This window comes from Nanorana parkeri, unplaced genomic scaffold (genome assembly GCF_000935625.1).
Source record: "Nanorana parkeri isolate BGI_ZX_2015 unplaced genomic scaffold, ASM93562v1 scaffold11, whole genome shotgun sequence".
NCBI classification, from domain to species: Eukaryota; Metazoa; Chordata; class Amphibia; order Anura; family Dicroglossidae; genus Nanorana; species Nanorana parkeri.
Genome location: NW_017306279.1, coordinates 607476 through 620855, shown reverse-complemented (window position 1 = coordinate 620855; position 13380 = coordinate 607476). Strand labels below are relative to the sequence as shown.

The 13380-nt window shown below is 41.2% G+C and overlaps 1 protein-coding gene across 1 annotated transcript in view; it reads right to left on the bottom strand.

The window, feature by feature from the left end:
• SPRED2 (sprouty related EVH1 domain containing 2) overlaps positions 1 to 13380 on the bottom strand; it is a 101651-nt gene that overhangs the window by 36394 nt on the left and 51877 nt on the right. Inside the window, exon 2 of the mRNA XM_018555781.1 lies at positions 9085 to 9259. Within this exon, the coding sequence (XP_018411283.1) occupies positions 9085 to 9259 (175 nt within the window). The remainder of the gene's footprint in view (positions 1 to 9084; positions 9260 to 13380) is intronic.

The window sequence follows — 13380 nt, the reverse complement described above, 5'->3', positions numbered from 1 at the left end:
TATATGTACTCGATACTGAAAAAACTGTATTGGTGCATCGCTACTAGAAACCAATAGATGAATTTATGTAATACAGGATGTAATGTAATACAGGAATGGCACCTGCAGATAATTTGTATTGCGTGTAAAGTAGGGATGCACCGATATATCGGCACCAAAAATGGCACTTTTGGCATAATGCCGAAAGAGCCATGTTTCGGCCGATACATCGGCACATCCCTGGTTTCTTTGCTCCCCGCTGGGCGCTGCTCTGTGTTCCAGCGGGGAGAAAAGAAAGTGACAGCCGGCTGAGCGCTGCAGGACGAGAGCGCTGTGAGTGGCCGGTGTCTCTTCTCCCACACAGCTCAGCCGCCTATCACAGTCCGGCAGAGCGGTGTGGGGGCGGAGACATCGCTGTCACAGGAGGCTGAGCTTTCCTCTCTACACAGCTCGATCAGCCTTCTGTGACAGCGTGTCAGAGAGAAGAGCAAGGTACACACACTTAGTGATCAGTGATCGCTGGGTGTGTGTACATAATTGAGGATATGGTATGTTAACTATATCCTCAATTATGAATGAATGGGAGAGATCTGCATCACCGATCTGCATTGTAGTTATAGTAAACAATGTTCTCATGTTATGAATGAACAGGGGACACAGAAAAAGATTGAGGACTTTGTGTTCTCAATCTCTTTTTCTATTTTAAAAGGGAAATATCAGAATCTGTTTAGACCCCCAATATTTCCCCAAAGCCCCTAAAAGTAAAAAATATTTAATAAAAAATGAATAAAAATATAATTTTTGTTTAAAGTTTATAAAAAATAAAATATTTTAAAAAGTGAAAAAATAAAAAACAAACATTTTTGGTATCGGCCTAACATTTTTTTTATTTCTGTTTTAAAATTTCCATTTCGGTGCACCTCTAATGTAAAGTTATTTCTATGCCCTTATGCATCCCTGGAACCTGGGGTAAGCTCTCGTGTGCAATGACCTGACCTGCACATGTGCCATTACTCTTCCTCCTTCCCTAAATGGCTTTCACAAGCAAAGTCTATTAACCCTCTGTGTGAGAAAACCACCTCTAGTGCTTAAAGAGACACTGTCACCTTTGAAGACAAGGTGGTACTGGATTTGTAAAGGGGCTGTTCGCATCCATGCGATGCAATTTAGGTCTTGTTCACACCTAGGCGTATTGCATATGCGCGACCGTCGCGCGTTTTTTTTACCACGATTCGCGGTAAAAAGTCGCGCAACAAACACGCGTTTCCGAAGGCTACTTGGCTGTATCCCAATGGAAACGCGCAACAAAACGGCACAAAGTAGTACATAAACCTTTTCAGGCGTTGGCCGTTTTGTAGCGCGTTAGGGACGGGCGGAAATACGCCAAGGTGGGAACGAGACCATTGAATACAATGGGATTTTTATTTTTGAGCGTTTTGTAGAGCGTTCGTCGAGCGTAGAACGCGCTACAAAACGTCCAGGTGTGAACGAGTGCTTAGTGTGAAAGACAAAGGGAAACTCTATGAGCCCATGTAAATCCAGCCCCAGAGTTTTTACTGCTGAAAATCGGCTTTTGTATTTGATATTTTCTGAAACTGTGTCTAAGTTGCGACAAAGTTTTGGCTCCTTAACACATGTTGGTGCAATTAATTGCCTTCTATTTTAAAAGGCTACCCCAAGTCACTAAGGTCTCGTTCACACCTAGGCGTATATTGCATATGCGCGTCTGTCGCGCGTTTTTTACCGCGATTCGTGGTAAAAAGTCGCGCGACCGTTGCGCGTTTCCGAAGGCTACTTGGCTGTATCCCAATGGAAACGCGCAACAAAACGGCCCAAAGTAGTACCTGTACCTTTTCAGGCATGGGCCGTTTTGTAGAGCGTTCGTCGAGCATAGAACGCGCTACAAAACGTTCAGGTGTGAACGAGGGTTAACATGTGCTATGCTGATGGAAAAGCAGCACTTTTTGTTTCATGCCATTCAAATGAGTGATCTGCCTAAATACTACATGCACGCACCAACACAGCCCAATAGTGTAAATGGGCACAAGTGTTTTAGATTACTTAGCATGCATGCCATTTACATGAACAATGTCTAATGCAATGTCCACTTTAATATGTTTTTAAGGATAATACTGAAAATTGATTCTGCACAGAGAAAAGATTTGTACAGGCTGTAGAAAAACCAAAACCCTTTACATTGATGTCTTCCAATAAGCTATGTGGGTGTTGAATAGCGAGCAGACCTTCAAGGTAAGTGGCTCGAGTTCTCAGAAATAGTAAACAGGATTCCACCTCCCGCCTGCATTCTACTCCGCTGCACGCCACACCCCACTAGAGCCAAAATTACCTGTAATTTATATAAGCCAATTTGTATTTAAGATTCAATTAAGCTTTTGAAAAATAGGTATGTACATGCACTTTCATAGATGCTGCAAATAAAAAAAAGGAAAGGAGTAGGAGACACCCTTTGCCACGGGCAAGAGAAATACTTGCTTAAGCTATAGGTTAGGTTACTAAATAAAGGAAATTATAGTTGGGTGTGTGTTGAGCTAAATTCACCCAGCCTTAGGGGTTAAACAGCAGCCCACACCTTGGGTGTGTAGAATATTCTGATCACTCGAAGACACACGTATAATCCTCCTGGCACAATGTACATTAGCTCACCCACTTTACCAAGTTTCATCTAAAATGACTTTGTTAAACTCTACAATGTGGACAACCCGATCACACTGAGCATACATGAGTGACGTATGGGCTATTGTATAACACTCTGAGCACTGTTCAGACTTGACAGATATAACAAAAACAAAAAAACACAACAGGCATACACATAGCCTCAACCTGCTCTAGGAAACCCAAGCAGGGATAAATCATTAACTAGATATTTCTCCTTATTCAGAGTTAATCAAAGGCTACAACCTTAAATCACCTTATTTTTTTTTTAACTTACCAGGACCTATGCTTGAAAATGCCTTTAATTACGTAATGCAGACCAATATTGATGTCCCAGTAATTTTGGGCCCAATGAAACTGCAACAGTTAAAGTGACATTAAAAGGAGAAACTATGAGGTGAGTGATTTTCACTCCTCATAGTACTAGCCGACCTGTGACAATGAAACTGTCACAGGTCAGCTCAGTAGATCGGGAAGTGAGCGAACACATACTGGCGTTTGCTCACTTCTCAATCCTGGATACAGCTGGCTCTGCCTCTAGATAGGCAGAGCCAGCTGTCACTCGCGCAGCTGGGCGGATCCAGACAATTGTCGGGATCCGTTTCAGCAGCGGCATCTCAGTATCCCGCGACCTGTAGCTCGCGGTATACTGAGCTTAGTGTGATGGGAGGACGCTAATTTGTGTCCTCCCGTTACCCTTAGGAGAACTATGGGGAAAAGCTCTAACCCCATAGTTCTCCTTTAAGGGCAAAAGTCCCCCCCCCCCCCACAGTGCTAATGTAAGGACTTTCCTTAAATGATGCCTCTTAATCCGATCATCATCTTCTTTCCTGTAGTTTTTAGCTGTCCTTCCAGCGCTGGTGCCGGTCTCCAATCCAGCGCTGCCTTCTCTGTCCTCCTCTTCTCTGATGTCCCACGGAGTCTGTGCGGGTGCACGCTGCTACATAGACTTACCTTGTGTCTTTCCTTGTCTCCCGGCCGAACATCTGAACTGCGCATGCGCCCGCCCGAGAAGTTTTCAGATGTTCGGACGGGAGCGCGAGGCAGAGACACAGGTAAGTAATAACTCTTTGAAAAAGCTTCTTTTTTCCCCCCCCCCCCTTTGTTTTGCATATATCTACTGCTTCCTAGCAGTAGATATATGCAAAACATGTGAGGGTTTATTAAACCCTTTAAGGCCTCATTCACATGGGGTGTGCTGCCCTGTACAGGGTGAAGGGCCTTTTTTTATGTGCCAGGATCGAGGAGAAGCGTGCGGGCAGCTCAAGTGTATGGAGACGCAGGAACAATGGACCTGGATAACACATGATGATGTCAGCAGTCCTTAGACAGCTGGGGCCCTGGGGAGAAGAGATTATGGGGACCAATCTCGTGGCCTGGAGGATATCGGTATCGGCTAAGTAATTCTGATTTATTCCAGCCCCGTAGACCAAAACAAGTACTTGCAGTGCAGGGGTAGTCCCCATCACAAGGGTAATTTTTTTTGCATTTGCCCAGAGTTCTCCTTTAACCCCTTCGTGACGGGAGACGTACAGTGTACGTCTTGTCACTTTGTGCCTATATGACTGGCCACGTAAACTGTACGTGACGAGTTATATCAGGCTTTGTAATGCCGGTATTTGCTGATTCTCAGCATTTAACAGGCATTCATTAATGTCTCAGTATTGAGGCATTAATTAATGAAAAAATTAAGCTTTTTGTAAAAGCTTCTTCCTTTCAGTAATGAAAGAATGAAGCCGATACATGCAAATAGAGGACCGCAATTTGCGATCCGTATTTGACAGCTCAAAATAGCAGAGAGGTAGCAGTGACTCACCTCACCTCTCTGCTATTTGTTTTGACAGCGAGAGCCCGATGTTTGGATACATTTCACTCAAAAGATATACATTGTATCAGTTCTGATCGTCTAGGCACGATCAAAGAGCTTTTAGTGAGATCTGAATCTGACTAAAGTCAGGATCAGTCTCTAAGGTTATTATTAGCTGTTCCTAAGTTTGGATCAGCCTAATAGCCAAAAATAAAATAAAAAATTTAAGTTATCAAGCTGTCATAGTGATTGCTTGATATAAACTGACAAGAAAACAAAAAGTATTTTTTTTACAAAGTGTAAAAAAATAAAAATAAAAAGTGTAAAACAAAATCAGGAAAATATAAATTATATATAAATATATTTTTTATACTATAATTAATATAAAAAAATTCTTAAAAAAAATAATAATAATCAAAACTTGTGAAAAAAGTGTTTTCTTCTAGTTTTTTTTCCTCATTTTTTTTACTTTATTCAAACTAAGTGAGGGGTTAGGTACAAATATGTGATATAATTATATAGCCCTATCTGTCCTCTAAAAAACTATATATAATATGTGTGGGTACATTTAGTAAGAAAGTATATTACTGCCGTGGAAGAATCACACAGCAACAATGTAAAAAATGTGTCAGTCATTTATGAACAGAACCTGAAAACTAGCTCAGTCATGAAGGGGTTAAGCTTTGCAGTGCTGTCCTGGCAGGATAAATCAGGTCAGAAATATTGAAAAACCGTATCTAAAAAAAACACTGGACATGGATGCTGCCACTGACACTTATTTGGATTTGGGGTTTACATACACAACCATTAAACAGTTGTCAGCAATATCTCTAGCAATTTTGTGACCTTTCAGTTTACACTTTGTACACATAAGAGGCGTACTTCTGCAGAAACAAAAATGACATCTGAAAACAGCCACATAAAATGGTATGAATCCGTTTTTCAATATTTGTACTTTCAACATACAGTTTTTATCACCCAATTTAATAGTCCCGTTGGATGACCTATCATGCAGCTGTTGCAGCGATCCTCCAACTAAACTGTCACCGAGAAGTAAATCACTGGAAGGTTTACTTTCTGGGAAAGTCCATTTCTGTTTTAGCAAAGAGGACTTTTCCCAGTGCAGATTTGGTATCATTCCATCTTGATAATGTCATCTTCTCAGAATGTATATCGGGGTGGTAAATTCTTTTTACTGTTCATGGCACATGACAGAGGTCGCTAGATCTCAGTTTACTCAATAGAAGCAAAGGGCCATTAAAATGTGAAAAAAGCAATAAATACAATGAAATGCAGTTTACTTCAATATGGCGTCACTGGTGAAGATGGAACATTAGAAAAGAAAACGTGTTCCAAGTCAGCCAGCTTTGAACAGTCTCACAATAACAAGGTTCTTACCAGCAGCAAGAAATCTGAAAATATACCATACTTCAACACTGGCCATGTACTTCAAGTGAAGCAATAAGTCGAATGTCAACAAAAAAGCTCCGTATAACACTACTAGATTTGTTTTTTTTGGTCCGAATGAAAAAAAAGAACAGATTTTCCCATCCATGCTAAATTACAGCGTGGATGGAGGACTCTCCCACTGAGGCTATTGTATTTTAACAGTCAGCCCCACCGGCTGTCCAAATAGCTAAACAGTACCTGCATTTGATTGGATTGGATGCAAGCGCTGTTCGGTCGCCAATTTTCCAATCAAAGTATTTTGGGGTGGGAGGCAACAGACAGGGCCACCCACTGAGCGAATTGCAGCCAGTTCGTCAACAACCGGCTCCAATGCGCTCCGTGTATAACCAGCTTATTCTGATCTAATGAAAAACCAGGATGTTTTTTAAATGAAAAGTAGTCGATCTAAAAATAGTTTTATCACCTTACCTTATGTTTTAAGATGACTCTACTGTGTTTCTCACTAATTAAAGTGCATTTCCACTTTTGCAGCCAAATTGGGGTAACACCTCTTTTAGATCTGTTACATGTTCCCATTCACATAACATATTACAAAATTGCAGCTTCACTTTTTAGATGCTCCTTTGCTGAAGAAGCTCCAGAACTGAAAAATCCTGCCAAGTTCTCCCGGTTTATGAGGGGCTGGGAAACTGGGTTTACCTTAATTAACCCTTAAATAACTTACCCTTGCAGTGGGGCTATCCTTGAACTGCAAGGGTTAAGTGCTTCTTTTGTTTAGGGGATGCAAATAAAGCCATTTTACTTGCTCGATCCTCCATCCCATGGCAGTCAATGTTCACCTCTCTCTCCCCCCCCCACCCCGGCAATGGAATTTCCTTCGGCATCCTCACGTCTAAAGGTGGCCATACACTCTACAACCATCGCAAGACTTTAGTCTTGCGATGGTTGTAAAGGGATTAAAAAAACGTACGATCTGCCTATCTTGGACAGGCAGATCGCACTCTCGATCATCGCAAGCACGCCCCCCTGAGGGGCGGGCTTCCGATGACCGCAATGCTGAACGGGCAGTGTGCGCGTGCGCACACCGGCCCGTTCAGCATTTATCTTCCGAGCACCGTTCTAACCAGCCGAGAATCGTACGATTCCCGGCTGGTTTTCGAACATGCTGGTTCGACAGAAGACGTGCGACCGTACAGTAGAAACGGTCGCACGTCTCCGTTCACACTGCTCGATTATCGTACGAAAAACCGATCGCATACGATTATCGTACGATAATCGTGCAGTGTATGGGCACCTTAATGCAAGTCAATAGACCTACATAAGATGTGATGACATCAGCAGTCCTTAGACTGCTGCAGTCTAGGGAAGAAGAGGCTGCAGGGACCGGTCTAGCAGCCTGGATTAGGCAAGTAATTATGCTTTATTTCAGCCCTTACATGAAAACAAGTGTGTGGGGTAAGTTTTTTTTTTTTTTTTTTAAATTTTTTGCCCAGAGCTTTTTAAAAATATTTTGTTTTGCTTTAATGCACTTTAAAAAAAAAATTAAAAAAAAAAAAAAATCCCTCGGCCTGTCTCCCTATCTCCACACTGCCATCTATTTAAAGGCAGTAGAAGCTTGTCTATAGGTAAAACCCTGCTTCAAAGAAACCGTTAAAAAGGTAAGAAATATGTTTAAAAAAAATTATGTATGCCATGTGAATGGGAACACAAACATACAGTGACTGCAAACCTGGAAATACACTTTAGGTTGGGGGGTTATTTAGATTACTTTTAGCCCACTTTACTATAACCTGCCTGGTTGTAGCGTTGTGTCAGTCACTAAACCCTTTTCCATATAAGCCATTCCTTCCATACACTGCACTGATGATGGCCAACTAGCTTAAAGCAGCGGTAAGCAGTTTAAAATAAATGAGGAATGTATGTTTTTCTATGTGCCCTGTTCAAACCGTACACGTGTGGTGCTGTACTGTACTGTGTATCACCTTTGCTTATAAACAGAAAAGCAGCAAATTTAATTACAGTAATTCCTTGCCTTAAGATTTTGAGTCTGGGCTCACCTCTCTCCACTACATCACACACTGCCAAGCACCAAAAACCTACATTGCATCATGGGAGCCTAATTCATACTCATCAGGTTTGGCATGCTGAGGCGTGACCACCACAGATTTAAATTCAGAGACATGAAATGGTTTCTAGCACAGAAAGAGTTTAATTTTTTTAATTTATTTGCCAGTAAGCAAAAAAAAAAATAGCCCATTTTGGGCAAAATTGGCAAGGCCCCCCTGCAAGGTTTTGTTTTCAAGGATATCGCTCCTTCTGGTGTACTGGAATAAATGGAGAAAGCGGAGTCTACATATTCTCATCCTGGCTCCCAAGCTCTTGGACAGCATGGAAAATTATACCTGGGTAGAGATTATTATTAACTATAATAATGATTATCAGGATTTATATAGCGCCAACAGTCTGTGTAGCGCTTTACAATATAATCTTTATTTACTGCATACCTCTGTCATAACCTGCTTTATTGTTATTATTAAGGGACATTAAAGTCAAAAACTTTTTTCCCTCCCCCCAATGTTAATTAAAGCACTTACCTTAAATGATGTCTCTTAATTCGATCATCTTCTTCTTTCCTGTCTTTTTCAGCCTTCTCTCCAGAGGGTCTCCGATCCAGCGCTGACTACTGTCCTTGCTGGCACTTCCTGTCCGAACTGCGCATGCGGCCGCCCGAGCATTTTTCGGACGGGAGCGTGCAGTGAAGACAGGGGTAAGTTTAAACCGCTTTTTTTTTTTTACTTTTTGCATAGATCTACTGCTTGCTAGCAGTAGATCTATGCAAAAAAAACGTGAGTGTTTAGGAACCATTTAACACTAGACTAAGAATGGCACGCGCAATACAATTGTATTGTACAACCACCTTAAGATCTACCAACTAGCAAGGAGCTGCCTGATTGGATACAGAATGATTGGATAGATTAGTGGGTCCTCATATTACAATTTTTTGGTAAAGATAAAGTTGATTGTACGGCCAGATTGCATTGTCTAGGGTAACCCGAGGAAGAGCCCAGCACTAGCAATGTTGAAAGGCTGTGTAGCCTGTACTGTATGGCAGATAAACGGATCCTGTAGTCTAACCAACATACATAAACCAGCAACAACATATAGCATGCATATGTTAAATAGGGTTAAAAGGAGGGGGAAAAAAAAGTTTTTACCAGCTTATCTTTTATTCGTTCTCCATGAATAAGAAAGTCACTTCTTCCACTGCCCTCCGGGTAAACTTTAGAGACTCCAACCCGACTGATTCCGCCGCCTTCATGTGGTAACCATCCCCCACTGGAGTCATCTCTGCTCATAACCACAGCCTTCACACGCACTATGTAGTTGTCACTAGGGTAGAACAAGCAAGAGAAGAGGGAAAAGAAATTAAAACATAAGAGAAGCAATGCTAAAAATACCTTGATAAGACATTTAATAGGACGTATATCTGAAGTTTTGTAACTGGTACATTTATATAAGAGATACTGTGTAGTTAAAGAGAAACTACACCAACCTAAAAATAGCACGAAGAAATATAGAAAAATCAAGTATGTTAATTGCTTCCTTGCCCTATTTTGCTTTCCATAAATATTTGTATACACTTGCAATGTGCTTCTGAACTTACTAGTAAAATTGACTTTTTTTTAGAAGAGTCAATTCTCCAACACAGCCCCTCCCTCCTGGCATGGCGCAGCCCTCTGCACTCTTTTGGGACTGTAATTACTCTCTGCGCTGGCCCAGCTCCTTTACCCTTTCCTCCTAACATAACCTTCATGTAGCAGCCAGCGGAGGGGTGAAGAGGAATACTATAGAGTAGCCTCTCAATCAGGATGCATTCAGGCTTCCTCAGGGGCGCTTTGATATTTTCACAGTATCATGCCTCTAATGCAGGGGTAGCAAACCTCCGGTCCTCCAGCTGTGGTGGTACTACAAATCTCATGAGGCATTGCAAGATTCTCACAGCCACGACTCCCGAAGAGATGCATCATGGGATTTGTAGTTTCACCACAGCTGGAGGTGCCGGAGGTTTGCTGCCCCTGCTCTAATGTGAAGAGTGTTTCTGACGTGAAAGAGGGATGCTCCGATGTGAAGGGGGCGAGACCCTTTGGGGGGAATTTATCAAAACTGGAGCAGTTGCCCAGGGCAACCAATCAGCATCTCTCTACAGTTTGCTCAGGTAAGATTTGAAAAAGAGAGATGCTGATTGGCTACAGGGTAAATCCATACCAGATACCCATCTTGAATAAGGGTCTGGTATGGATTTTGGAGGGGGCACGTTTTTTTTTTTACATTTTAGACATGATTTTGCATACTTTTAAAGCCCCGCTGACATCACATTTAAAAAAGGCATAAACCAGTGGCCTTTAGGCCCAAGTATGTACACTACACGCTGATAATATAAGACAATTAGAAAAACTAGAAGAATTAGGGTTTTGAAGGTGTACTAGGGGACATATACTTTAAAACTCACATTTTATTTCTATAGTGTTAAAACCGATGCCAATAATACATTTATATACAACACTTCAGTATAAAAACAAGTACGGGCCACGTCTGCATTAACGAACGCCTCCCCGCATACATCCATACATAGAGTTGTTTGTGTTCATATAAATGTCCACAATAACTCTTCTAGGTACAGGTATTCCATTCACAGCTTACAGCGTGGTATACATCTTGTGGGTGGAGGTGGCATTACGGAATCTTGAAGCATTTCATCTAAAATAGGGCTTCTTCAGAAGTACAACGTGGTAAGTACATTGGTCTGATATTTCAGCGCTGTATTGGGGGGTGAGCACAGCTGAATTATCAGACCAATGTGCTTACCACCTTGTACTTCTGAAGAAGCCCTATTTTGGATGAAATGCTTCAAAATTCCATGATGCCTCCTCCAACACAAGATATATACCAAGTTGTAAGCTGTGAATGGAATACCTGCACTTGAGTTATTGTGGACATTTATATGAACACAAACAACTTTATGCATGGATGTATGTGTGGCAGCGTTCGTTAATACAGACGTGGCTTGTTAGTTGCTTTTATACAGCAGTGTTGTATATAAATGCATCATTGACATCAATGTTAACACTATAGAAATAAAATGTAAGTTTTAAAGTATATGTCCCCTAGTACACCTTCAAAGCCCTAATTCTTCTAGTTTTTGCTAATTGTCTGACATCACATCTAAGACGACAGCACCATACAGCAGACTCAGGGCTTTTGACGGTCTACACGAGGCCGCCACAGGTATACAACATGCTTAGAATACATTAAAAATAGACAAAACACTCTTATGGGAAGATTTCTGTTGAAATAAAAGGTGCGTCATAAACAGGGCCTAAATGAGGACCTGCTGAAATCTCGGTACCCTTTTCCCTAACTATATTACTGTATATAGTCAGCTCACAAGTAGCTTTGCACTCAACTCCAATGTACAGGGGTATATACCATGAGAAGTTTAACTTTTGCCCCCTATACCTGTGTCATGTTCACAATTCACATAAGCACAGAAAGCTTTGCTGCGTCTTTTCCTGGTTCAGACCTGACTAGGGCTGCAACAACTAATCGACATAATCGATTATAATCGATTATTGAAAAAGTTGTCAACTTTTTCTAGAAGCAAGTTGCTGGAAGACTGCTCAGGTAAGCCTGCACTTTCCCACACATGGTGCTCTATAATGTATTGCTGGGATTTGTATTTCTCTATAGCTGATGGTACATTGTGCTGTATATTATACATAGGAATACAAATCCCAGCAATACATTAAACACTGTATGTATAATGTATTGCTGTGATTTGTTCTCCTCTGTAGCTGGTGATATTCTTCATTGCACTGTATAGAGGACTACAAGTCCCAGCAATAATACATTATACAGCGCAATGCGGAATACGAATTCTGCATTGTGCTGTATAATGTGTTTTTGCTGGGTTTTGTAGTCCTCTATAGCCGGTGCCATTCTGCATTCATTGCTGTATAATTTTACACTTTCCATTTCACTATATTGCACACCACACTATCTTTTTTCTTTTTTACTTCCACCGCTCCAAGCTTGCTCCTGTGATGGACTACAACCTCAATACAAACTAGTAGTCCTATCACTGGAGCCATTTTTTAAACTTTATTTTATTGTTTATCCGATTAACCGATTAATCGAACTTAATAATCGGCTAACTAATCGATTTTGAAAATAATCGTTAGCTGCAGCTCTAGACCTGACGCGCTCAGAAGAAGCGGAAAAGCAAAAAAAAATTAAAACATTTGCACAAATGAAGGACAATATATATTATTTTTAGGATACGGTCTACATACTAAACTGATAACTTTGTATAAACCATCAAATAAAGTAGATTTTCATTTCTCTTCTGGTTTAATTCGCTCCGATTGCTCGACCGAGAGTGCAAGGTTGGTAGCCGAAGCAAAAGCCATAACATGGTTGGTAGCCAAAGCTCAAATCCCAGTAGCCAATGCTCATTAAAATCTACAGTTGGCTCCTAACTTTCGAGGTTTTCTCTAGATGTCAATGGAGCTGGCATCAGAAAAAAAATTCTTATGCCTCCTGGATGAACAGACTAGACAGGCTTTTGAATTCCAGATTTGTCCACTTCCTGGCTTATAAATATCCTTTGCAAGGGCAGTGTTAAGGCCTCATTCACACACAACGCACGCAAAATTGTATATTGCGTATATGCAGTCCCAGAATGCATCACTCGTAATGGAATTTTTAATGTACTATACGTGTATACGCGCAGAAATACGCTGCCCGGACACATCTCTGTTCCATTCTGTTTTTGCGCATATATACGCTACGCAAATATACGGCTCTATACGCGGCTGTGTGTATGGAGCCATTTATTTGCATAGGTTGCATATGGTACAATATGCGTATACGCGTGCAGTGTGAAGGAGGCCTAAATGTGAAGGGGTCAATGTTTTCTGTACAATGCTGCAGAATACGTTGGTGCTATGTAAATGATTAAACAACATTACATATTTATTGATAGTATGCGAGATTACACAGGATGTAGGTTTCCGGAGCAGAATAGGTCATAAAACCTCACATCTTGTCATCTGCTGCATCAGACTTTTTACTGTCTTTTACTAACACCTCAAAACCACAAAGACTACAGTGAAGAATATACTGTTCATTCAATGCATTTCATACTTAAATCAAGGATTGCCATTCCTACTCGCCAGTACTGTCATTGTTCTCCCTCATACGTTCGTAACGCCTACATACAGCACAATACCTGCATACAGTATTCTTTTCTCATAAAATTAACACTGCTTACTGAAAAGGATGAAAATGACAGGAAATTTAGGATTATAGAACCCAGAAGTCCGTTTTCTTTTTATATAGTACCTGCTAGACAACATTGCTGAAGGTGTGTTCAGAAATGTCACCCATCCTGACCGAGCTGAAGAGCTACACAGGACACAATGAATGAAAGGGGGGGGGGGGGGCCCTAATAT